Below are 27,330 nucleotides of genomic sequence, written 5' to 3'. Positions count from 1 at the left end.
GTTTTGCATGATCTGCGAGTATGCATCACAGAAACCATTGCATCAGTCAATCAAGATATGCTGCAACGCATATGGCAGGAACTAGACCACAGGCTCAATGTGTGTTGAGTGCTGAAGGGGGCTCACCTTGAACACCTCTGATGTGGAAAAATTTTTTGATGTTGTGCAACAATACTACTTTATGAGCTTTTTCCCATTGATGTCAAATGTATGTGCCAGTGTCATTAAATGTGAGTTATGAGGGTTTAAACTAAGGAGGATCATTTGTAAGAACCCTGTATTATGGGCTTCTTCTTACTCAAGATGATACTAAATGATATGAACAAGTCCATAGATTTACAGTAACAGGCTTTTGTTACTTAATGCGTAATAAAAAATATGTATAGAGTGACTGTGGGGAATATGAAAACTTCCCATTTACCTGGCATCACATTAAATGATCCCTGTGGCTCCATTGCTACAAGGCAGGCACTAAGAATCGATGGCGAGTCTGCAGCAGAAATGCCACACATTCTACATGCTTCTTTTAGCTGACGGCTAATATTCTGTAGCGAGCATTCTCCCAGCAAAATACTCCAGTCTGCAACACATATAAAATGTATTTATTTATTTATTTTTAATCATATATAAACAGTTTTTTACTTCATATATAATATTTATAACTATGTACCTTTTAACTCGCCATGGCCCAGTCTTCCCAGGCGCCCAATGACAACTCTCCAGGGCAAAGAGGTCATCTGCATTAGTCCTACACACCATTCCCATAATTTCTGTAATCCAATTTTCCGCGCAGATACTTTACTTCTTCTGAACCTGAGAGATTAGAAACATTATCTGTATCATAAAAGCAATCAAAAATTTGTTACAGTATGGGTGATTTAACATAGCATATGTGGGGGCCAAGCACACTGCAGCCAAATATTAGCTCTGGGTCAATGTGGAAATATTGAATGCACCATGTACTTTGCAGGTCTTTTATTTGTTTTTTTTTTTTAAGAGACGTTTTTTTTCAATTGTCATGTATTTTGGGGTCAGCTGCATCTTTTTCCAAAAACAGCAGGCTGTAGGTTTAGCTTTTTTATTTTCCATTTAAAGGGAGGTGGCGGAACACCAAAAAGAATTTGCATGTAAAATAATGTGTGAATTTAAAATACATTACCCAAAAATGCCACTTAAGGAAAAACAAACAAATTTGCCGGGGATGGGGGCGGGTGTCAAAAATGCCACCAAAAAGTGTGCGCTTAGGAAGCCTTAGAGTGGTTTCCCACCTGCGACGGGATTCCATTTTCCTGCTCTGTTCGGGGAAATGGGTCTGTCTGATGCCTGAACGGACCCTATTGCCCATTATTTTATACAACTACCATTGCAAGATATAACCAAGTTTCTTACCTATTAGGCACATGGATATTCACTACGCAGGTCTCCAGTAGCTCTCCCTGTAAGTCAGTGCAAGATGCCAGGAGCCAGCGCTGGTCATGAGATAGGCAATAACCTACAAACAGCACGTTGTACTTCTGCCCAGCCTCAGTAAATGATTCGCCTACTTCGGTCGGCTTGTCTTTTGTGGGAGATAGCAGAAATGGTGGCGAGTAGAGTTGACCTGGGATTGGATGCTGTAGGAGAAATAAACAAAAGAAGGCGCTTAGGATGAGAAACGTCAGAACCGCGGGAATCTGGCAGATGCCAAACCCGAACACAGACTCCAACACGCCCTTAACAAGTTAAATCAGACACTATTGTTATATTTTTTTAATTAAAGTATTTTTTATTAAACTTTTTCACCTTTTGCATATTTTAAAACATTTTTTTTAACAAATCTTTGGTTTCCCCTCCCTCCCCCTCCCCCTCTCACCCACCCCCTTCCCCTCACCCCCCTCCCTCCCCCATCCCCCCTAAGATCTCTCTCTCAACGTTCTGTTCTTTGGGTAAACTGTCTCTGAATGAACACAGTGTTGTGTTGTAAACAATAATAACAGTTCTTGTAACGTATATTTGTTTTCTTCTTTGGTCTTCGTGTTGCTTATCTTCTTGTTGTTTTCTTTTATTGATTCAGGGTTAGATTTTTTGTTGCATTCGAGGGGGGGTCATATTTCTTTTGCCCGTTGCCCGGTCTCTCTCTCTCCAATCCCTCCTTTCTTAACTTTTCCCTATTACTCCTTACCACTTTATTTTATTGTATATCGAGTCTGTAATTTGTTCTACATTTCCCAATAAACTTTATATATATCCATTACATACGTTGTTATGTCTTAGTAAATCCCCGGTTTACTGGTGCCTCCCCACACGGCTCACCACTCCCTATGTATTTGATCCAACATTACTGCTCTGGGCGTGTATCCATCTCAGCCATATGTCCTGATATTTTTGACTGGTCTTACGCTTAGTGTAAATACTCCTTTCCCACGGTAAAATTTGGTTGACCTTATTTTTGAATTCTCCCAGCGTGGGTGGTTCTTCGTCCAACCAGCGCTGGGCTATTGTTTTTCTGGCTATATACAATAGTCTGGCTACCGCTAGTTTTTCATGATCATCTAATGTTAGATCCTGTATGTATCCCAGAATGCACACGTATGGTGTAAAGTCCATACGTATGCCAAATGCCGCGTTAATTGCATTTCTTATTCCCATCCAATATCTGTGCAATTTCGGACATCGCCATAGCATGTGGATTAGGTCCGCCGTGTGGGTTCTGCACCTTACACATATCGGGGAGGTTCTCATTCCTATATTGTGTAAGAAGGCCGGGGTGCGGTACACTCTGTGTATTAGAAATATTTGTGAGACTCTGTGTGATTCGCTCAGAGATAGCTTGGGTGTCATTTGTAGGATTTCCTCCCAGTGCGACTCCTCAATGGGCCCTATGTCTGCCTCCCATTTTGCTCTTGTTGATAACGGGTTGTGTGCATTGACCGTGTCCTGAATATGGGAATATAGTACAGATATTTTCCCCGCTGTGGTGGTGGCTTTTCCTATTATGTCCGCTACTATATTTATTACCATTGTTATTTCCGCCGTGTTTTTTTCCGCTTGTATAGCGTGTCTAAGTTGCAGATATTTGTAAAAGTCACTATTGGGGATGTCGTGGTTTTGCCTTAACTGCTCGAAGGTTTTTAGTTCCCCCCCCTCCAGTATCTGGTCCATTCTCCTAACTCCCCTGTCTTTCCACCCTTGGAATCCTTTTAGCTTGTTGATTTCTGGCAGGTGCGGGTTATTCCATATGGGGGTATGTTGTGTGCAGTTTTTTATATCAAGCATGTTTCTGGTCTTCCACCATATTTTATGTATCAATAATAGCGTGGGGGCACTTTGACCGTTTTTTTTAAACGCTCCACGTTCCAGGGTTTCAAACAAATGTGATCCGTTAAAGAGATTTTTAAGGATTCTGAAACTAGCGTCGTGTGTTTCTTCTGTCTCCCATCCCCTGAGATGTTGCAGCTGGGAGGCCATGAAGTACGAGAACGGATTGGGCAAGGCTAATCCTCCCTTTTCTTTTGAATTGTATAGCAGTTCTAATTTTATCCTAGGTGTCTTCCCTCCCCATATGAGTTCTCTAAACAGTCCCTTGGCCTTGTGGAAAAATTTTTGTGTTATCCAGTGTGGGGAGTTGTGTATTAGATACAGTAATTGGGGCATCCATATCATTTTTATAAGATTCACTCTTCCTATGATTGTCATGGGTAGTTTTTTCCATACGTGAAGTTTTTGTTTCCATTTTTCCATAAGTGGTTCCAGGTTTATTTTCCCGTACTCACTGACCTCTTTCGTAATTTTAACTCCCAGATATTTAATTGTTGGGGTGCATTTCAGGGTTAATTCTCTGTTGGCAACTTGCATGTCTGGGGTGTCTATTGATAGTATTTCGGATTTGGTCCAATTGATAGCGAGTCCTGAGAAGGCTCCAAATTCTTTTATTGTTTGCATCGTGGTTTCTAAAGATTTTTCCCTGTCCCCTAAAAATAACAACATGTCGTCTGCATACAAAGCGATTTTCTCCTCCATGTTTCCTCTTATGAATCCCACTATTTCCTGGTGTGACCGAATTTTGCATGCTAGGGGCTCTATTGCAAGTGCAAACAGGAGTGGCGATAGTGGGCATCCCTGCCTTGTCCCTCTATGTAGTGGGAATGTTTCTGATGACCCCCCGTTGATGGACACATCCGCCTCCGCTCTAGCATATAGGAGTTTTACTCGTCTCACAAATATTGGGCCACAGCCCATTTTTTCTAGTACCTTCCACAGGTATTGCCACTCAACGCTATCAAACGCCTTGGCCGCGTCCAGTGAGCATATGATTCTGTCTCCGGTATTATCTACGGGTATTTGTAGGTTTAGAAATACTCTACGGATGTTCGTTGCCGTTGATCTTGCTGGTATAAACCCACTCTGGTCTGGATGCACCAAGGTGGATGCCACTTGTGATAGCCGCTTGGCTAAAACTTTTGCTATAATTTTGACATCCGCGTTTAACAGCGATATCGGCCTATACGAGTCCATCAACAGGGGGTCCTTTTCTGGTTTTAACAGAATTATTATTTTTGCTTTTCGCATTGTTTGTGGTAGTTCCCCTTCCTTTTCCGCCCCCGCCCATGTCTCCAGGAGTTGTGGTAATAAAGTGTCTGCATGTTGTTTGTAAAATTCTATTGGGAAACCATCCTCCCCTGGGGCCTTGTTATTTTGCATATCTTTTACTGCCTCTTGCATCTCCTCCAAGTCTATTGGTGCATCTAGAAACTCTCTCTGTTCCTCCGTCAATTTATGTGTTCTTATATCCGCCAAGTATTCCTCGATTTGTTCTACCGTTTTTTCCAGTTTCGAGGAATACAGAGAGGAGTAAAATTCCCGTGCAATCTCTCTTATGGATGTTGCGTCCCTGACTATCTCGCCTTGTGCGTCTTTTAGTTCAATGATGTATGTGGGGCTAGTTTGTGCTCGGGCTATAACTGCCAGCATATGTCCCGTTTTTTCTCCCTCCTCATAATATGTCTGTTTCCTGAACCCATTTTTAGTGGCTGCCGTTTCTAGGACGTATTTATTAAGGGCCTCTTGGGCCTGTTTCCATAGGTTGAGTGTTGTTATAGTTTTCTCTTTTATGTAATTTTCTTCTGATTCTTTTAGTTTGTCTCGTATTTTTTGCCCTCTTTCTCTATGTCCTTTTTTTGCCTGTGTGATTTGCTGTATGTATACCCCCCTCATATATGCCTTCATGGCCTCCCAGCAAATCGTCATACTTGTGGTATCCTTATTTAATATGAAGTATTCCTCTAGTGTTTTTTTCACTATTTCCTTGTTTAATATGTTTAGCCAGTGCGAGTTCAGATTCCATCTTTTTTGGGAATGACTCACAGTGTTACTGTGCTGTATGTCCAGACGTAGGATGGAGTGGTCAGAAACAACTCTTGGTAGATATTCTATCGAGGTTATATCTCTATATACCTGAATATTCCCTACCGCTAGGTCTATTCTAGATAAGCATTGGTATGTGGATGAGTAGCAGGAGTATTGTTTGTTTGTGGGGTGCCGTGTTCTCCATATGTCTATCAATGATATCTCGTTTATTAGTTTACCTAGTGGTGTCAGGTTCCTTTCTTCGTTTGCGTTTCCTGCCCTTAGTCTGTCCTGTGCAGGGTTAATGACCGAATTAAAGTCGCCTATGATAAGGACTGGAATGTCCGGTTTATCTGTTATGAAACCTATAACTTGCCTCATTATCATGTTATTATATGGTGGCGGGATATATACTGAAGCTATAATGCATGTGTAGTTGTAGATTCTGCAGTGTAGGCATATAAAGCGGCCTTCTGGGTCAATTTTTCGTGAGAGACATTTAAACGGTATATTTCTGTGTATCACTATGCTGACCCCCCTGGAATACCTCGTGTGTGTGGAGTGGAAGCTCTGACCCATCCCCCCTATTTTGAACGTGTCCGTCACTATTGTTATATTAGTGGAGATTTGACACTAATATGTCTGCTAGAATCAATCAGAGACCTAGCTGAACACTAGACAATAAGAAAAAGGTAACAAGCTACCCATATCATTTACAGCAAGAGGTGGGCAATTGTGAAAATGTATGGAGTAACTGACAGAGTAAAACAATATCTGTAGTAGTGAAATCTTCATTTTTTTCTTCAACTTAATACTTTTTAATTCCTTGCTATGAAACTTACTCCTCTTTAAAAAACAGTTTTCCCCCCAAAAAAGGAGCACCCCATTTCCACTTGCCTCTGAATTCCTCAATACTGTATTAAGGGCAGCTGCTGGACCAAACCCAGTTAGTGGCTTGATTGGGATCTGGGAGGCAACTGGACGTCGACACTGGCAGTACACAGAGAAAGCTAAAGACTTCAAGTGCTGGATGTAGGACACCGTTTCATCATTTACTGTCTGCAGTAGATACCGACACGGCACAACCTTGGAGGGGAGAAAAAGGAAAACTATATAAGCCACAGACAAAACAAGTTGTATAGATTTACAAATGTTACTTATGGAAACCATTATAGAAAAAAAAATGTAAATGTTTATTAGTAAAGTAACCTGGGGGATTGTCAGCACATTCTAACTTTTAACTGGTAGTTTACACATTGGGGAACAACCCTTTATGAAATCACCTAATATAAAGGTTGTAAGTTCAAATTAGAGAAGTCCCTTATGTTAATAGCTTTATATATAAGAGCATTAAAGGCCTATCTAATCCACCCACAACAGGAAGCAGCAAACCCAATGTATAGATGGAGAAGACCTTCAACAGATGAGGGGGACATGCAAGGTCTCCCAGCAGAAATCTTGAGTAACCCTTTAGTAACATAGCATGTAAGGCCGAAAAAAGGCCATATGTCCATCCAGTTCAGCCAATCCCACCATGTTGATCCAGAGGAAGGCAAAGAAACCCCAATGAGGTAGAAGCCAATTTTCCCCATTTAAGGTGAAAGAATTCCTTCCTGACTCCAATCTGGCAATCAGAATAATCCCGGGATCACCGACCCTTCTTAAGTCATTAATGATTATAACATATATTGTATAGCCAAAGACAGACTTTGAAGCACAATGTATTGAAAATCTACATTTTGGAAGGACAGACGTATTTGTATCATTGTCTTGCAAAAACCATAAGAGCTTAACTTTTCCATGGACTGAACTTTAAAGGTCTTCTTTTTTAGCAGGAAAATTACAGTTTCCACTTGTAGTGTTTTGGGGTACAATGTGACTTTTTGATAACTTTTTACTGAATTTTTTAGGATGGTCAATGAACAGCAAATCTTTTTTTTCTTCCTCACATTTTTCACTTTGAGAGATAAACATAATATTTTTATAGTTCAACCCATTACAAATGTGGTGATGCCTACTTTCTACATCTCGACCGATAAAGCAGAAGAGCCCACTTCTGCACTTTACTTAGACTAGGCCACATGTATGATTGTCCAAAATGAGGTTTCTAATATCTTCACTTATTAACCCATTAGTGACCAAACTGCAGCTTCAGAACAGAACCAGTGTGTTTGAAAGATAACTCACCTGCAGGATACAAGCAGCACGAAGTGGTTCTGGTAAAATTTCCAGCATGTCGGTGAAACACCGAATCAGACCCAGCAGCCAGAAGTTGCCTGTGTGCGAGTCGTCATCTGAAGCGTATGTAAAAGGATCCACCATGTATATAACAACAGTTGGGGAAAAAGTGATGCTTGCAGCCGGCTCGGCCACGGTTGGGATTCCAATTTTCTCTCTTTCTGTTGCACTGAAAGTGGGAGAGAACAGCAAAAACATGAATTAAAATTAAAGGGGTTCTGTGGGATTTAGACATTAAGCTTTTTGTATCACATTAGGAGATTACACTTTGGAGCACACACTTAGGGCTCCTTCCCAAGGACGGATTTCTGCCACGTTGCCCGCAGCTATTAGGTTCTATTGAACCTAATAGCTCAATGTTCACGGTGCGAAATTCCATCGCGGAATTCCGCACCATGAAATCACCCGACCTCAGGTAAAGATACCTCAGGAACACTGTCAGAAACGAGTGTCTGGCTATGCATCACATCTGCAGCAGGTCATAACAGCAAAGTGTGCTTTAAGTACTGAAGACGCTCGTCACAAAGGGGTTGGATACTTCCGAGACTGCAGTAGTCCTTAAAAGTGTCATTTTGTGTTGAGCTGGAGAAACCATTTGCTATATTAAGATATTTAAATTCTTCTCGTTTGACCACCTTTTTGCAAAAAGCTTAAAAAAGTTAACAAATTTAGTCAATAATCCCAATTTGTAGTGCGAGTGAATAATTTTGGTTGCAACTATAATTAAGAACAGATTCAATTCCTTTGTATGGCTTCTACAGAACTTTCTTGCACATTTTCCACGGTGTGCAGTTTTCCCTCAACTTAGTTGCTAACCTCCGCAGCCAATAAATCCTAGTACTCAACTCTCTGAGCCAATCAGACAGACACACAATATTTTGGTTCTCTGCTACCCTCACAGCATGCAATTGCCCAGAAATAGAAGGGCAGAAGCTCTATCGCCCCTTTGTTGTCTACTATAAAAAACTTTTTTTTTTACTTCCATATACTGAAGTCCTTATAGATACAAGTTTCAAGAGATGTCTTATGATTTCTGTAAATTGACTTTAAAGCTAGACTTTTCCCCCCATAGATTAATCATAAGGGCTTGCGCCTATTATATCAAAACACTAGACAATGGAGTTTCTATTATAGTATGCCATCACAAGAATAAAATGTAAGAAAAAACATTATGTGCACTTACCTTTCCGGCGTTTCTAGCTGTACCGGTGGTGGATTTGACTCCATCTCTACAGTAGGTTGACTGACTGCAGGTCGATCTCCAGAACTGGTAGAATTCTGCACTGTGCAGGTGTTGAATGCTGCAGGAGCAGAACTATTCCCAGCGGGCACTGAAGATGATGAAGATGATGGTGGTGCTGTGCCAGTGCCATTAGGAGTGGAACTAAATGCAGGGTTGGGTGGCCCAGAAGGTGCAGCAGGACTTTGCGTATTCTGCGTACTTGGATTGGCTTGGCTTTTAGGAGATAACAATAGGCTGCTGTCCAGTTGCAGAGAGGAAAGATACGGGGCTAAAATGGAAATAGAGATGGAAATATTATAAATAACCAGGAAGACAAGAAACTTGCCATTTGGCGTTTGCTTTCAGAAAACTGGCAGATTTGTACTTTCTCTAAGCAGGGGGATTAATAAGATGTGTGCCAGGGACACAAGTACCTATGGTATCAAAATACATACAACCTATAAAAAGTACAGTGCTTGTCTCCTTAAATCAAGTACATAAAGCAGAAGAAGAATAAAAGTTTGAATGGTACGACCCATAATTAAGTGAATTCACATCTGTGTGACGCATCCTCTTTTAACCCTTTGAAAACTCAACCAATTATTATATTTTTCATCCCCGGCTTCCAAAAGCAATTACTTTTATTTACTGGCTGACATAGCCATATGAGGGCCTTATGTTTTTGTGCAAGTAGTTGCATTTTTAATGTACGGTATCGTGTATTCAACTTATAAAATTAGGTTAACTTTAATCAGCTGGTTAGTATTTTGAATTTTTTAGATTTTTTATATAGATTTTAAATACTTTAACCTTTCTTTATTTTACCCTCACTGGGATAGCTGAACGTCCCATCGCTTGTAAAATATACAGTCGGAGCATTATCCTATTATCCTCCGGCAAGGTGTAATAGATATAGTATAATGGTTGGCCTGGGGTCTTTCCCTAGGCCTCTGACTGGCATGACACACGTTTTGTACCCTGTAGGAGCTCCCTTAAGATGCCAAGGTTGGAAATGACCACAGCATTTGCGGTGTTAAACAGCCAGGATAAGCCGGGCAATTTAAGAGGGGACTAGATGTCTTTCTAGAGTGCTATGATATTGCAGGATATAGACATTAAATAACCAGGGGGGTTGTTGATCCAGGTCTTGAAGTCAGGTAGGAACTTTCAAAATGTTGATCCAAGGATTATTTTGACTGCCGTTGTGGAGTCGGGAAGGATCCCCCCCCCCCCCCCCCCCCCAAATGGGCAAATTGACTCCTACCTCATTGGGGTTTTTTTTTGCCTTCTGGATAAACAAGGGGGATAGAAACAGGCTGAACTAGATGGACATAGTATGTTAGGCTGAAGGGAGACTATGTTACTAGGTAAGAGTTATGCTTCAGTATTTCAAACACAGCACACTGCTCACCAGACTTGACTCTACTCCAATCAGTCAGATCTCTAAAAAACTAGTGCTTGTAGATCATCCAGTATCTTGAGCAGATAGTAGCACTAAATTCCACGTAGAAAAGTCTAGTACTCAGTCCAGTGAAAATCATAAAACCAAATCTTTAAGTCTATAAAATGGTAAAATCAGGACATTTCAGCCCAATTTTATTATTCTTTAAAGAGCCACTCAAGAGATTTTTTTTCCCATTCATGATGTAACTATCCCCTAAGTATATAAGAGTCAGCTAGCATTTGCCTTGGTTAGTTATTCCTTTCTATTAGAAGCTCCCAGCCTCTTTTTCCTCAGACGGTCATGTGATCTAATTTCTTGAGTTGATGCTGTCTGAAACTAGTTGGTTTCACAGTCTGAGTGATGCTGTTTCATGAATCCTACCAAAGAAACTGCATGGAGGGAGACACAGACTCTCCTATCACAGCTCCCGCCACAGTTATAGAGATCACAGCTAAAGTTTTACTCTCTCTCAACATGGTGGCTGATGAGCATCAGGCAGGAGGCTGCACTGCACGGAAGTGGCTGCAATACACAGAATACCTCCCGAGTGCAGCAGGCAATCAGGTAAGGGAAGCATGGATGGAAAACGGTTTTGCCAGAGTTACCCTTTAAACTTAAGAAATAAAGCTTTGGTTTAAATTTTTCACTGGACTAAGTGCTGGACTTGTAGTTGGAATTTCATGTTTCAATATGTCTGTCCTGAATCGTTTCTGGTGAACGGCTGACAAATCCTAGGACTTACATAGTGACATATTTAAATATGGGGTACATGAAGGGTTACCTAGAAGCAGGAATTGATACTTTAAATAATTGTATACTTTATACAACAGTATTTACAAATAAAACAAAGTATCTGAAAAGGTACAGCTTTATTTCTTTTGAACGGATCCTGGTGGTCTTTTGCAGAAAAAACTAATGTAATAATGGACAAATATCTGTCTGGGATGATTTAGTGATCTTGCACTGCGCAGGGGGTTGGACCCGATGACCCTGGAGGTCCCTTCCAACTCTATAATTCTAGGATTCTATGAATAAATTTACTCCAGTACATACATACAGTATGATATAGAAGCCCCGTTTTTTATTCTCATATTCTGCCTTATGCACTGAATTAATGAACAGAAATGATTTGAAAACCACAAATGACTGACCAAGGTGTTGCCGGCAGGTCTGAGCATACATCTGTAGCCGAGCATGGTTGTCAATGTCCTCACTGGCCGATTCCTCATTCGGTGCTTCACTTGTAGAGCAGCCAACCTTCATAATCCCATCAAACAGAACTTTACAGATTGGTCTGTGCTGGCCAAGGCGGCACATCTGTAGTATTAAAAATGGAACAATGCCATGTTCACTTAGTTAACATTTAAACAAAAATGCAGCACGGAAAAGTTACAGATTGATTAAAAGAGGACTAAAGAGGAAATGTCAAGCCTACATTTGCCACTATTCAGATCAATAGGCTTGTAATAATGTGTGGCATCTATTGAGGTTTGTAGGAACTGAATATTAAAAGGCTGACCATGTTTAAAGGGGTTGTCTGACTCAAACTATCTCAGTACATGAACATTAAATAAATGCAACTTCAGCATTGATCTAAGTTAAAACTAACTGGTTATGAAGCCTGAACTTATCTGAACTAGCCTAAAAAGCGCACGCACGCACACTCTTACTTTAGGCTCTGTTCATACCTCACTATTGGCTCCATATAGGGGTCCCATCAATATAAGTAATACTGCTAGACACATTTGCTGCCAATTTACATGTGCGGCACAAAATTATTTTTTCATCAAAACAAAACAAAAAAAAAAAAGGCAGCTACTCAAATGTCAAACTAACAACAACATAACTAAGGCTAACTATCCTCTGCCGCGGGCCCCATTTTTAATGGGAAACCTCGCATAGCCTCCCGTGCACCTAACACGCAGTGTCATGCTGCCACCGGACCCATAGAAAACAATGGGCAATGCCAGGGCACGCCCAAAGATAGGACATGGCGTAATTTATTTTCACGTGTATCTTGGCAGTGGGAATTCACACACGGCACAAAAATCGACCATAAACTACATGTCTCAGGCTGCTTTCACACATGCGTTAAGGCTCAGTTCAGGGTTTCGGTCCCTCTGCTCCATTTTTGGAGGAGAGAAACTGAAATAAAAAAACATGGGGAAAAAAATGTATTTTATTTTCTATTTTTAAACCCCATTGAAATCAATCAAGTGAAAAAAACTTCAATAGAAGAGTGCAGTTTGCAGCATTATTTTTTCAGTCACACCCCCCCCCCCCTCACCCACCCCCCCAAAAAAAAAATAATTGGAAACCTGACGAAATAGAAGCACACAGAGGCCTTTCCGTTTGCTTCCCTTTTATCTTTTTGAAATCAATGGGGAAAATAACATCAGTTTTTAGAGGAGAGAAACTAAAATAAAATTGCTGAAAAAACAGAACACAGATGAAAACCCTGAACTGAGCCCTATTGCAGTTATGAAAGCAGCCTTACATGCAAATTTTGACACCAATTTTGTCATGGATTAGGCCCTTTGATTTGAAAGGGCGAAATCCACAGCATTTACGCATCATTTCTTCGGAGAGTGTGCGCATGTAACACATGCAGATTTGCTCCTGGCATATATATGCACCAAAGTGAATCCACCCTAATAGGGACTTGTATTATGTGAAAAATGTTAACGCTTACCTCATACACAGCACTCAAGTCACTGAAGAAGGCTTTTGCTCCATCTAGTAAGGCTGGATTTTCTGGACATAATACCAAGTATCCTACATCCCGCTGTCCACCATATGGCTCGAGAAGCAGACGCTCCCAGAAAGGGAGTGAGAAAGGAGCTATGGTAAGGAAGTCTTTGTCATAACCAACTAAGAGGTTGGGTATGGGCAGTGGTTCTGGAGATTCTTCAGATCCTGAGTAGACAAAACACATACAACCAATCAGTAACACTTCTATAAACAAATGACAGTGGTGGAAAAGCATTTCTAGAAGTTGGTACAGGCCAATTATACTCTCGTAATACTATACTGTATACAGAGCTGTTAGCCTTTGGAATCCCAAGTAAAGCTTTAAAAAACACTTCTGTTAATGGACCGCAGATGAGCAGCTACACAAATTCTGAATTTAAAGAACTTGCGTTTCTGCAATTAATCCTGTGAGCAGAAGGAAAGTGCTTTTAAAGCAACTAACAGCTGAGCCACATGTTAAAATGTCACATCACTAGGCAAACATAGTATTTACTATTCGAAGACCACCAAAATGAAAATGAGTATACCATAGGATCCACGTCCAGCCATCTTGTGAAATTGCTGCCACGTCAGTGGACCTTGCACATGCTGTATATTCTCCCAGGTCCGTCCCGTCCTTTTCTTTTGGATGGCATCCTGTAAGAATGGCTGCAGGGATAATAGCATGCGCACTACATCCTGAGAGGGGAGCATGCTCACATCAAGCACTAAAGGAGAGGGGGGAAAAAAAAGACAAATTAAATAGGAGTAGTTGTACTTTCAGCTACTTTGACATGTCAGAAGTGTTAAGCAGATGGTCTGAACCCCCCGCTGAGAGCTAAAATGAGGGGGCAGCAGTACTCACATGAATAATGTGCCCCCCCCCCTGCTATCTTCACTGCTTTTTGGTTCCTTCCGGCACCCGAAGAAGGCCCCATGGAGGTGTATAGAAAGCTTCTACAGAACTCTATGAGGAGCATTCAGCTGCCAGAAGTAGCCAAAAAGCAGTAAAGACAGCTGAGGATCAGAGCTGCAGCTTCATTTCAGCAACCAGCAGGGGTCTCTGGAGCGGGATCCCCACCAATAATTTTGACATGTCTCTAAGATTTTAAGAGTCAGCTGACAGTGTAGTTACTTTTTAATTAAATGAAGACCTCTTTTTTCTTTGGTTGTCTTCTTTGTTTTTCTTTAAAGGGCTTATAAAGTTATAATCAGAAGATTCCCCTAGCAACAATTCGCACAGCTGAATAGGACTAGGGGCAGGAGGAGCTCAAGAGGCTTTTTCTAGTTTAAAAAAAAAAAATGTACAGAAAAGGCCAAAACATATTGCAAAAAATGCTTATAAATACCTTGTTCTGTACTTAAGAAAACAAATTAAATGACGGTTACACTTTAATCACAGACAAGTGCTGCCATAACTAAATAAGTCGTAATACCCAAGCCATCCTATAGCTCCTGGCACTACTAGCTTCTCTTTTTCCGGAGGTTAATCATGCTATAGAAAAAAGAAACAAAACAAACACCACACTGAATCCTTCTAGCAGAACTATGTGGTTTATCCTGGGTACAGGAACACCTTTATCAAAATTATTTTTCCAAATAGGCTAATGATCAAACTCTATTATGCCATGACTGCATCTACAGAAAGCAAATTGTGTGAACAGTCCATCAGACCCCACTAGTGAGCCGAAGGATGAGCCTGGATATTGCTGGTATAACGTCTTGTGCTATTCTCAAGTATGAAATGATGTATGACTTTCGGGATAGGCATCAACTCTTGTATCACCATTTGCAGACAAGTACGGGTGAACACTTCTAGTTTACAGCAATAGACCATTTCTAACGTTCAGAACAGCCAGTTATAGTCTTAGAAGTGCTTACCGATACAAGGGTCACTTTTTAATGAAGAGGAATTAGATTGAGTAAAGAGATCATACTCTTAGTAAAAAGACAGACACGGAATTAGTATGTCATGTATATATCAAATCACATGAGCAACCTGCAGCCTTCAAAAGAAGTTGTCCCACGGAGGCAAGTTTATCCCCTACCCACAGGACCTCCGTGACCCCCACTGATCCCGTGAACAGGGTATGCTGCGTCCAGAAATGCACAGAGAGGCGATCGCACAGACACATGGCTGTTCCATTCAAATGATAGGGATGGCTGAGCTCTTAAAGAGTGCCTGTCCTTTCAGCTTCGGAGCGCTTCTGCTCCGTCAGCCATTTCCGGGTCCTTCTGGCAGCTGCATATAGCCCTATACAGGACAGTTTTCAGCTGCTGGAAGGAGCTGAAAATGGCCAAAGCAGCAGAAACACTCCGAACGTCAAAGGGCAGATAGTCTTTAAAACTCGCCATCTCTGGCAGTCCATTGGAATAAATGAAAAGGCAGCGTATATGTGCGACCACAGTTCCATTCATTCCTGGACACTCTGACCCCTGTTCTTGTGATCAATGATACAGTCAGAAAGGGACCGATCAGCAAGTTATCCCCCATTCTGTGGGTAGGAAATATCTTGCTTTCATGGGAGATTCACTTTAACACCCCTTTCTGCCGTCCCCGGTACACAGTAGTACAAAAGATAAAATTCTCACCATTGTTGTGTGGCCAAAGGTGGAAGGTAGCACTTCTGACCAAAGATTCATCAACTCTTCCCCCAGTTGGATTATCCACATACTGCCTTCCCTGCTCTAGTGCATTTAAACATTCTGGCCAAGCATCTGAACTCTCTACCCTCACTCTGTCCAAGTTAGTATTGGGTCCTTCCAGAAAATAATCTGATTTGTTACAGGAAAGGTCCCAGATTCCTCCAGTATTGGTGAAAGGCCTAGTGCATTGACTCTGCAGAAGCAACAGGAGGGCAGGTGGAGGAGGGTCCTCACTTCTCCGTGCTGCCTCTCTCATATTTAGTCTTCTCTCCACTGCCTGCCCTATGTAAGAGGATCTGCCAAATATGTCCATCTCATCCTCTATAAACAGGCCAGAGTGGTAACCAAGTCTACGGTTGACAATGGCACTGAAGCCACAGGTGCAACGATACTGATCTTCATTCGATGAGTCTGGGATGTAAAGGCCTACGTCAGATCCTTTGATGTTCAGATTGCAGGCACATATGCAACAGCTATCAAAGTTCCTGTCCTTGAAAATGTTTAGAACAGAGTCCGAGAGAAGCAACGTAACGTAAAGGCTGTGGGCCTCAGGAGCTGGGTGACCGCTGGCTGGCTCGACAGAACTTAATGGCCTTGTTGTAGACGGAGTAGAAGCTGGAGAACAAAGGTCTGTGCTATCGTACTTCACGGATCCTTGGCCACTGGCTCCTCCAGCACCTTTTGGAGTCCTAGGTGTTCTTGGTGTGCGGGGAGTGGGAACAGAAAACCTGGGAGTAGCTGGAGAAGGCAAGACGCCACCAGTTCCCCCGTTGCTGGGTGGAGCTGTGCTGCATGGAGCAAGAGGGGTATTGGTCTGTGGAGTGTTGAGCTGCAGGTAATCTTGGTCTGTCAAACTGCCCTCGCTTGGCACATTCCTATACATGGGGATGAATGCAAAACGACACATTAATTACACCATATACTTTACGAGAGGCACAATTTCTAAATTGCACATTTCAGTTATCTAATGTAAATATACTCACATATAGCCATCTCTGTTGAAAGGAGCAGCAGGTGGTAAAGGAAGGTGTTGAATTTTTGGAGGGGCAGCCCAGGAAGGTCGATATGTGCAGGCTTCTGGTATTTTCAAGGACAGCAGGCACTGACTGGGCAATGATTTAAGTGGTGCAAACATTGAGGTACCCAGAAAGGGTTGATAGGAAGGGACTCTGTACACGTAGGAAAAGTCCTGTTGGAAAACGAACCTCTATTAGTATATACATTTGGCGAGGACCTATCTTTTTATTGCACAGCAGTAAACACATGCAATTTCTTGGTAATTCGACATTTAGTATAGGATTTTGTTATGTTTTACAATTTGATAAGAATAAAACCCATTCTATATTTGTGATCATTATCCCAGGTGTCACCCAAATTACAGACTCTTTATCAAAGGTTAGCTCATCATTCCCTACACAAAATAGGCATAGTTGGTTGGAACCTGTAAAGCTGAGCATAATGGGAGTTAGCAAAAATGACACAGAGAAACTACAAATACAATGTAGCAACTTGACAAAAGGGTAGCAAAACATTAGTAAGAGACTGTATACGGACTAACAGGCATGCTGCTTAGAAGCTGATCTACTTAAAAAGTTCTGACCCTCAAGCTACTAATCACCTGTTCGACATCTCAACAGCGTTAAATGATGCCTTGGGCAAATGACGTGTGCAAGGGCCACAAGACTGATGCCATGCTTAATCCTATTCAGTTAGTCAATGAATGCATTACACAGAAATAATCTGGGCCATACCATTTTCCATTTTTCCCCCTTATAAGAGGCTACAACACTAGTATCAGAAATGTACAAGCTGTTAGAGATGTGCTTTAAGAGGAGAAGCGGTTACTATATTTGGGGCTATTAATGCATCAGCATATGCTCTGTACACCATCCACAAACAGTAAGGCGCTCGTGGGGGAATGGTTAGAGCCACATCCCTCCATTTTGATGCAATAGTAATGAATAATCTTTATTTTACAACAGAACCGATTTCCACCTTCAGATAAAGAAATATTAGCAAGGCTGGATAAAAATACCGAACGCTGCGGTCATATATGACCTTTTTCAAAGGTATGCCTATATAATCCTGGAGTACAGCTAGAGCCAATGGGATCAAGAAAATAAAGATTCTTTATTAATATTGCATCAAACCCGAGTGCTGTGGATTTTTTACGTAGCGTAAATCAGCAGCATGCAGACGGACGCGATGTGTACGGCCCTCGGATTCACCTGTGTAATGTGCGTGTCTCTGGTGCCGCTGGAGGAGTTAAAAATTTAGTTCATAAAGTTGAGAAACAGCTGGTTTTGACATGAGCAAGTCTGAAGCGCATACCTGTATAACACGCTGGTGGTTTAGAGGCCCCAAACCTAGTCATGAGTTGCCTTTAACCCCTTAAAGGGGTTGTCCCGCAAAAGCAAGTGGGGTTAAGCACTTCTGTATGGCCATATTAATGCACTTTGTAATATACATCCTGCATTAAATATGAGCCATACAGAAGTTATACACTTACCCCCTCCGGTGTTGGCGCCCCCGTCCCCGTCTCCATGGCGCCGACCAAAGCCTTCTTCTGCCTGGATTAGACGCGCTTGCGCAGTCTGCCCTCTTCTGTCCGGCTCCGGCGTGCTCGCACCGCAGAGGTCTTCCGCCGGAGCGGCCCCTTCAGCAGGACCGAAGAAGCAGACAGCGCAAGCGCGTCTAATCCAGGCAGAAGGCGGCTTCGGTCGGCGCCATGGAGACGGGGGCGCCAACACCGGAGGGGGTAAGTGTAGAACTTCTGTATGGCCAATATTTAATGCACGATGTATATTACAAAGTGCATTAATATGGCCATACAGAAGTGTATAACCCCACTTGCTGCCGCGGGACAACCCCTTTAAGGACATGGCCTATGTTGGCGTTGAGGACGCAATGATTTTGAGGGGATTTTAATCTCCTTTTTTCAAAAGCCATAACTTTTTTATTTTTCTGTCAACATGGCTGCATGAGGGCTTGTTGTTTGCGTGGCGAACTGTAGTTTTTATTGGTGCCTTTTGGGTGCATATAATGTATTGTAAAACTTTTATGTATTTTGTTTATGATCGCAAGGAGAGAAAACAGATCAATTCTGCCATTGTTTTTTGTGTGTTTTTTTACAGCATTAATCAGGCAGCATGAATTGACAATAGATTATTTCTGTGGGTCGGTACAATTACGATACCAAAATTCTTTTTTTTTCCTTTAGGTTTTTCCACAATAAAAGCCTTTTTTTGGAAATTATTTGTTTTTAATAAATTGATGCATTCAAAGTCCAATAACGATTTTATTTTTCCATGGACAGAGCTCTGTGAGGGCTTGTTTTTTTGCATAGCGAGCTGTAGTTTTTATGGGAACCATTTTGGGGTATATACTGCTTTTTTTTAAATCACTTTTATTGCTTTTTTTATTTTTGCTAAATGAAAAGAATAAGCATTTTGCCTCAATCTTTAAGGTTTTATTTTTAACGCTTTTTGCCGTGCAGGATAAAAGTTGTGTTCAATTTGTTGTGTGAGTCGTTACAGATACAACGACAACAAATATGTGGGATTTTGATTTTTAACTTTTTTTTATACTTACAGGGGAAAAAGCACAAAAAAGGATTTTTTTTTTTAATTATTTTTTTTTAAACTACTGTGGGGGACTTGTACCATGGCTGTTATGATCGCTATGATAAAGCAATGCCCTATTGCTTGTTACAGCGATCATAGGCACTGGCAATGCACGGCGCCTTTATCTGGCGTCCTGTTGCCATGGTAACTAGACGGCCCTCCGCAATTACATAGCGGAGTGTGGGATGACGTCACAGAGGGAGCGCGCTTGCTCCTTCTGTGAACCCTTTACATCCCGCAATCGCCATAGATCGCGGCAGGGAAGGGGTTAACAGCAGGGGGTCGCTGTCCCGATGCACTCCCGCTGTTGCAGGTAGGGGGGGGGGGGGGGTCACCCATCAGTGACAGCCGCCTTCCGCTGCCAGATAGCGCGAGATTATAAGAGATCTTGCACTATCCCCAGGGCTTAACTGTACGTCCTGTTGTGTTAAGTACCATCCTGCCAGGACATATAGTTACGGTCTGTGGCATTAAGGGGTTAAAGGGATTCTGTCATCAGGTTCATGCTGCCCAAACCACAGGCAGCATGACCCTGACACAGGTATGCCTATTAAGTCATGTGTGTTTTTTGTTTTGAAACACTGCAGGGCTTCAGAAAAAAAATACGTTGAAGTTTGACTCCAAGAAAGGAGCTCCAAGTCACAGGGGCAGGCCAAGCCGGTCTCTCCCCACCCGCAGCATGACGACTGACAGCTCTCATTTCTTTTAAATATAGAAAGTGGGCAAGGAGAGGCCAGAATAGAATAGAACACTCACTGGGGAAACAGGCATCTCTGTCCTGGGCTCATACCGCCCGTAGTTCGGGCAGCATGAACCTAATGACCGAATCCCTTAAACCACTAGGTTTAAGGTGTACACAATTACAAAAACATGGCTGCTTTCTTCCATCAACCGAGCCACACTACTATTCACTTCAGTGGAGCCGAGCAGCAATACCAGACACATCCTATTGACGAGCATAGCACGGTTAGAAAACAGCCAGCCATACCTTTCTAGTCCTGTATAACCCATTTAATAGGTCAGAGAAAATGCATGCATACCTTAATCTCCTCAGGCTTGGGGCTGCATAGGCCTTCCTCAATTTCCATTTTGAACTCTACATGCTGCATGGAGGCCAAATTGACAATTGGACTTTCCATCATACCAAGTGTTGTTGCAGTGTCTGAGCCTATTGTATCTTTGTACATCATGATGGGGGAGAAGGCGGGATGTTGCTCCAGGGAAGGTGGAGTGGGAAACATCCTCTGCAGATCGGCTGTGGCTAAAGGAAGTAAAAGACAAGACATATTGGAGAACGGAGTAAAGCAATGTTTAGCAGCTGTTGATTGTGAGGCTTTGATTTTGCAAGTCCTTTAAAATGTGCCTAACTATTTAAAGGAGTTTTCAGAATAAGCCACCATGTACGTACATGAGGAATCACACCAACTGTAGCAATTATATGACTTGTATCCTCATTTTTCCCCATTTTCCTCTCTGCAGGGTGTAAACATCTGATTCTCAATCCTCTCAGGAATAGTGACAGTAGCCTAAAATATATACCGGTTTGGACAGCCCACCCGTGTATTTTGAATGCACATAAAAAATTATTAGCTTTATGTGAATATCTAGACTGACAAAGGCAACCTCAGTCGCCAGCTAAGTCCCCCCTTTTCATACTAGATCACAGGATTTTGTCTGATTATTGCACTTCTGGATGTTAGCCATAGCCAGGCTGAACTTTGTTGCCATTAACTCCTAATACTCCAAGATTGTCTATATGCTTGATAGGAGGGAACAGGAGCCCGAAACGTTAACGTTTCCTTATGTGAACATCTGGACTGGCAAATACATTTTTATTAAGTGTGTGCTGTCCAAACTGCTATTTTTGATACCAATAAAGTCTGGAACGGAGGAACACTGGGACACTGCACCACATTCGATCTAGATGAGGGAGTGCTACCAAATGCAGTTTTAGCCATTGGTGACAGTAGCCTGGCTGCTGTGCTCTATAGACTGTACATAGAAAACTGCAGATTTTGTTCTGTAACTGTCTAACGCACACAAACATAAAATCATCATGTAGGACAGTGTATAGCAGGACTGAGCAGTGTAGATGCAATGTCATTAGCTAGACCACAGTGAGCAGTGACTATTAACTTGTCGGCATATCTCTGTATGTCTCTCCTTCCCTTTTCCCCTTTGTTCTCTATACAGTTCAATGAGTAAGATGACTCCTTGATCTCCACCCATCCCTGTTTTAATATGGTTGGGTCTCCTGTCAATCATTTGACAGCAGGCAGTGGACAGCAAGAAGGAGGAAGGGAGACCCTTAGTGACCAGCACCTTATAGATGGACTTTTCAGTACAAAAACATCATTTTCTGTAAACAAATTGTAGCTTTTCAGTGATCACATTGGCTATCATACTAGTTGATTGAAAGTTTAGTGACCATTTATTTTTTTTATTTTTTTCTTAGAGTCCTGAGCAATGCTAGAACAAAATGCAAACATTCGATGTAATGCGGTCACGTAATATCAGGTTCTGCCACAGCCAAAACATTACATCCATCTAAACATCTTTGCAATATAACGCCAAAGAGCAGGCTTACCATTGCAAGCTAGATTTTGTTTATATATTATATACACACACAATATATATATATACATATATATATATATACACACACACACACACACACACACACACACACACACACACACACACACACATACACATACACATACATACACTTTCAGCACAGCTTTTAGTAGGTTTGTGATACTTGTCATACAGTAAGCAAGCCTAACTGTAGGGCTCAGCCACTCCACAAGTTGGATAGTCATGGTGTATGTTATCTATTGTCTTTTGATGTTGTGCATCGACCCAGCAAAAAGGGTTGCACAGAAAGGCTTTTTGCGCCCAAGTTGTACACCATTGCTTTACAGTGTGCAAACCTAAAAAGAGTTGATACTCACTTGGTAAGTACGGAACTGTTGCTCTACCATCTTTGCCAACATTTCGATCTTCTGAACCACCCGAAGGAACTTTCATTGCACGAGTGCCCGGTGAACCCGCCTTAAGGGGTTTAGAAACAAGAATAAGTTAAAGAAAAATCATTCCCTGCAGTGAAAATGTCTTGATCTGCTATTTCATAATCCAAGTACTGATGCACAGTGTGTACCAAGTGGTAACAGGAGCACCGTGGCCCTGCTGGAAGGACAAAGTGGAGCCCAAGAAACAAGCGGATCGACGCAGAACGTGGAGGAAAGATGGCAGTTGGTAATATAACTGCAGCTCTCCGTTCACTGGAGAAATTTTGTCCCAGGACTGGACAGTTGCTTTAAGATCTGTAAATCCAAGGCAGCTGTGGGAGCCTTCACAAGGACCCAGGCTGCAATGGCAAGCAAATGGCATCCCCAATCTCAATGCCAAAGTCAAGCCATTTACATGCCACGGTTACAGCTGACCACAACATCTAAGGGTTAATGGCTGGGATCAGAGTTATCTGTGCCTGAGTGACCATTGTGTTTGATAGCCAGTACCCGCCATGTATGGATTGGGCTCAGTTCAGCTCCAATCTAACCCTGCGCACTGCCACGTGAAAGCGTTAATATACTATTTTTCACCAAGTGGACTTGTTGGAGGGTCTTCTCTACTATTGTCCACTGTTTCAGTGTTTTAAAGATCTTCTCCCGCAGGTTCCATTTTTAATGGATTAACTCAATATTTTATGTATTTATCAGTCCCAAAGCTAAAGATATATGTATACCACTGTAAAAGTACTTTTCTCATAAAAACATCCCTTATCCACATGCCTTAGCAGAGCCCTCTACTATCCAGAACATAAAGTTCCTCTGTAAGGGTGGCTCCCCTTGAATGGCCACCATGTAACAATATTTCCCCTGCAGCGTCCACGTTTCTGGCTGGCCACAGATTGCTGCAGCAAAATAAGCAGCGGCAGCACACACAGGGCTTTAAAGCCCTGAGACCACTGCTTTACTGCATGTTCAAATCTAACCTACAGATCTCCAGCTGTCATTGCTAAAGATCCTCTATTGGAACCATTTTACATGAAATGCAAAACATCTTACACGTTCACTACAATATCAGAACCTACCAAGTCCTCATCTTCAGAATTATCAAATATGTTGTCCAGGTCATTGAGAGAAGGAGCCAGATCAGTGACCTGTGTGAGGCTAGCTGCCACCCCGCGGTCCTGCCGTGGGTCTGGAAGGAGAGAGATGTATTACAGTAACATTTTGTGTCGGCATTACAGCATAGTCATTTCTCTACATTAGCAAAAGATAAATAAAAAGAAATCCAAAGCACCATATTATATCAAGGAAGATTTTGCATAAGAGACTACGGTTGCCAATCTTCTTGGCTAAGCACATACACGACAAATGATAAAAATGTCAGTCATTTAGTATTAGACTATCTACCTGTCTTTGACATGGGGCTAAAAATGGACATGGCATCTTTCCCATCAGGCACTGGTGCAGGATGTTCTGTAGGTGATGTGTCTTTCTCAAACCCCTCCTCAGTCTGCAAAATCATAATATATGATTACCATGATTAGCCCACAGCATCCAAAAGTAGAAACCCTGTAAGAAAAACACTTTACCCAAAATGAAACTAGCAAATTTCATGATGTAGCCAACTGCTCCCAACAAACATGGCCTTCGAGAAGACAGTAAGCTGATGGCAAGTGAAAGGGGTATTCGCATCAGACATTTACGACGCATCCACAGGATAAGTCATAAATACCTGATACAAAAAGGATCCCACTTCTGGGACCAACACTTATGTGACGATCGTGGTCCCACAGCAGCTGCATCCATTTGGAGGTGAACTGGAAAAGTAGCCACACGTGATTAACTCTCTAGAGTCACTTTTATAGGAGTCATGGAGAACCTTTACTTTGTTATCTACCATAGAAGCGAATGGAAAGAGCAAACTTGGATGTTGCGGTCGCCCCAGCAAATTGAACAGGGGATCCCCATTAAAGGGCCCCTTTTAAACGGATTTTAAGACAATTTGATCTATTTCAGTGGCATTTCAGCAGAATATAGGATTCATATAAAGCAGAAGTCCTAATACAGCTGATGGCTCTTGTAATCTGACAGTATGGGTATGTTCATATGATAAAGTCACCGGCAGCTCAACTGACCTCAGTTTTACCTAAAGAAATACCAACACATTCTGCAACCATGCAACAAAACTGCTCTGTTAATCCAGTCACAAAATGCATTTCAGTGTGTATAATATTTTTTTTCCTCCAACATAAGCAGCTTTCAGACACCTCTGTTGCTGCTTATCTACGGCTCTCCAAAGAAAAAGTGTAAGCCATGTTAATGGGGAAGTCAGGAAAGCCACACAATAGCAGTGTTATATCTATGGCCAACTATTGCACAGATATTACAAGCATGCGTGTGACAGAGGCAGACAGACTATAACTACCCATTTAGAAGTAGGATGAAAATACTGGTGTATTTCAATGACATTTTAAATCCCATCAATTTGATATAGTGTCCCAAAATTAGCCAACAGCGAGTATACACAGGTTTGTGCTTTTAGTTGTACATACCTTCGGCTTCCGAGAAGGGTCCCGTTCCGCTACGATCTTACATTTTTTGCTTGTGGTGGTGAAACTGTATTTAATATCTCCATCCTCAAAAGTGTAAGGATCAGTGGAATCACCGAAGCCTTCACAAGGATGAACGGGAAGCTGGTCCACATAATTAAGGTCTGACGCAACCTGGCGTTTCTCATCCAAGACTTTGAAGCGTTTATTTGGCTGAGACAGAAGCCTGAAGAGATGAAAATAAATAGTGACTGAGGAAAATTCATACATTAAGACTAACTACACACAGGAGAGCGCAATATCAGGCCATGAATCACAGCCCGGTATAGCGCTCGCCAACATGTAATTTATCTCAAAACTACCTCGCATCACTTCCAGAAAGTAGCGATCCTCTGTAGCGGCTGACAGCCATGCCGAAGGATCGCGAAGTTTCATTTCTCCCATTGTTTTCAATGCGAAAACCTTGCATCACACAGCATGCACTTAGCCACATGGTGCAATGCTGCTGCGGGCCCCATTGATAACAGTGGGTTATGCGATGCAAGAGAATAGCCAAAGATAGGGCCAAAAAAAAAAAAACAACCTCCTGTGTATGACCCCATTCAAAAGAATGGGGTTCAAATTTGTGCGTTTCATAACACACAAATCTTGTGCGATGTTTGCGGGCATGTGAAAACGGCCTAAACTTGTGTTAATTATCCATAGTCATTAGCTGCTTTGCCTCCATTAAGGCATTAAAAAACATCAGTCATTACTTCGGAAATGCAAAGTATCAGTAGGTAAGTAACCTTTTCCCCGTGACAAGCGGACGCCATGTCTTACCTTTTAAGAGCAGTACTCTCAGACCCCACGTCCTGCTTGGCCTCGTACCACTCTCCCTGGATTTCTGGTGGACGAAAGTCTTGACTGTTAACAGCTGGGAGTTTGTAACCATGCCAGCTATCCTCTACATCCCGATTTTGGGGAAGACCAGCACAATACAAACTAGTCTCACTCATTTCTGTCATCAAAGGCATGCCAAGGTTAGCCGCCATTATCGTCCTGTCATCAAGCGGTTGCATTTCTAAACCATTAGGATAAAGAGTTGAGACTGCCACTTCTTGATCAGGAATTTCAACCTCTTGTTGTGGAGGCTGAGGGCTAAGAGTAGGAGGCATTGGAGAGGCAGGTGAATGCGGGGAGTCTGCAGGAGGGACTGGCATTAGTTGCTCTAGTTCCCCTGCAGGGGCGATGCTAGAAAACGATCTGTTTGTTGCGGCGGTGGTTCCAGCGGCAGGCTCTGCTCCTTGGCGTTGCTGCACAGTTTGCTCCTGTGTCATGCATTGTTCACTCTGGGTTGGAGACGGCCGGTGATGGAATGGAGTTGTGGCCTTTTTCTGCAGTTTATCTGCCTTTTCTTGGCGATCGTTAGGTTTGTGCTTGGAAGATGCAGAAGGCTGTAGGGAAGAGTTGCTGGAAGAGAGGTTTCCACCCACACAAGCCTGGGAAACAGAGGGAGGACGAGTTGCACTTTGTGCTCCACGCTGCTTGGACAACTTGTGCCTGCAGAAAGAAGCAGCACAAGGCATGCTAAAGATTAAACATCGCCAGAAGACATGAAAACAATGCTCAGGTTGCCAACAGCTATTACAGTTATGTGCATTAATGTATAGCAAATGAGAACTAGCAGGTATTATACTATTTAAAAAAAATAAGAAAAATTAATTAATAAAAAAGCATTGCATACCAGTATGTAAATTATCCGACTGCCCTAAGCTTCAGATGTGAGCTTCTACTCTCTACGATCCCACATGGTATAGCAGGCACAGACCCCACTCACTTCAATGGGAGCAGAGTCTGCAATACCATAGCGAGTAACTTCCCATTACATGGGGCTACCGGCTGATCAGCTAATGATGACCGATCCTGTGGCTAAGCCAGTTTTTAAGAGCTAGAAAACCCCTTTGATGCTGTAAATCGCGCTCTTTTAGTGAAAGCACAAGATCTCACCTTTTTATATTTAGCACAATATGTTTGGGGGGGGGGGGGGTCTTAATTTTGGCTTTTAAAATAAAATTAATAAGCTGTTTTGGCGATGGATCTTCTTGATTATTATTTATAGCTGCCAGCTTATTTAGTGCCATCTTTAGTGGCACAGCTGGGACATATGTTCCCCTAACTTCAATTTCAGCGCCATTAAGGGGAGGTTGTAGCTCTAAAATGACGATACAACATGGCCGACTGAAAGCTTCTCCACAACTAGTTTTTTTTTTGCTCTGTTTGAAGTATGTTTCAGTATTTCCTGACATAAGCCTCCAGTGGAAGTTTCTGACATAGACCACGGTGCAGACATACATGGGCAGCTGACCCAAATTATAAAAGGACAAGAACAAAAAAAAACGTATACCACGCCAAAAGCTGATTGTTTTTCCCCTACTGTGGCCCCCTGTATAGGACAACGTACATATTCTGAGTACATGGGGATGTATGGGCACATTTATTGTGTATGCCAGCAGCTTACATTATGAATGTGGCAAATGTGAAGAAAAGAGAAAAAAAG

General features: G+C 42.1%; 1 protein-coding gene across 1 annotated transcript in view; it reads right to left on the bottom strand.

The window, feature by feature from the left end:
- The window catches only part of MED13L (mediator complex subunit 13L), a 131,078-nt gene that overhangs the window by 9,183 nt on the left and 94,565 nt on the right, over positions 1-27,330 (bottom strand). The window contains exons 10-26 of the mRNA XM_066603830.1: positions 25,614-26,333; positions 24,795-25,017; positions 23,650-23,752; positions 23,325-23,434; positions 22,183-22,282; positions 20,269-20,489; positions 16,589-16,794; positions 15,552-16,480; positions 13,508-13,687; positions 12,922-13,145; positions 11,381-11,546; positions 8,747-9,074; positions 7,513-7,732; positions 6,223-6,411; positions 1,390-1,613; positions 671-813; positions 422-580 (exon numbers count right to left, since the gene is read on the bottom strand). Coding sequence (XP_066459927.1) covers positions 422-580; positions 671-813; positions 1,390-1,613; positions 6,223-6,411; positions 7,513-7,732; positions 8,747-9,074; positions 11,381-11,546; positions 12,922-13,145; positions 13,508-13,687; positions 15,552-16,480; positions 16,589-16,794; positions 20,269-20,489; positions 22,183-22,282; positions 23,325-23,434; positions 23,650-23,752; positions 24,795-25,017; positions 25,614-26,333 — 4,445 coding nt within the window. The remainder of the gene's footprint in view (positions 1-421; positions 581-670; positions 814-1,389; positions 1,614-6,222; positions 6,412-7,512; positions 7,733-8,746; positions 9,075-11,380; positions 11,547-12,921; positions 13,146-13,507; positions 13,688-15,551; positions 16,481-16,588; positions 16,795-20,268; positions 20,490-22,182; positions 22,283-23,324; positions 23,435-23,649; positions 23,753-24,794; positions 25,018-25,613; positions 26,334-27,330) is intronic.

This window comes from Eleutherodactylus coqui, chromosome 5, assembly GCF_035609145.1.
Source record: "Eleutherodactylus coqui strain aEleCoq1 chromosome 5, aEleCoq1.hap1, whole genome shotgun sequence".
NCBI classification, from domain to species: domain Eukaryota; kingdom Metazoa; phylum Chordata; class Amphibia; order Anura; family Eleutherodactylidae; genus Eleutherodactylus; species Eleutherodactylus coqui.
This window is presented reverse-complemented; position numbering and strand designations above follow the sequence as displayed.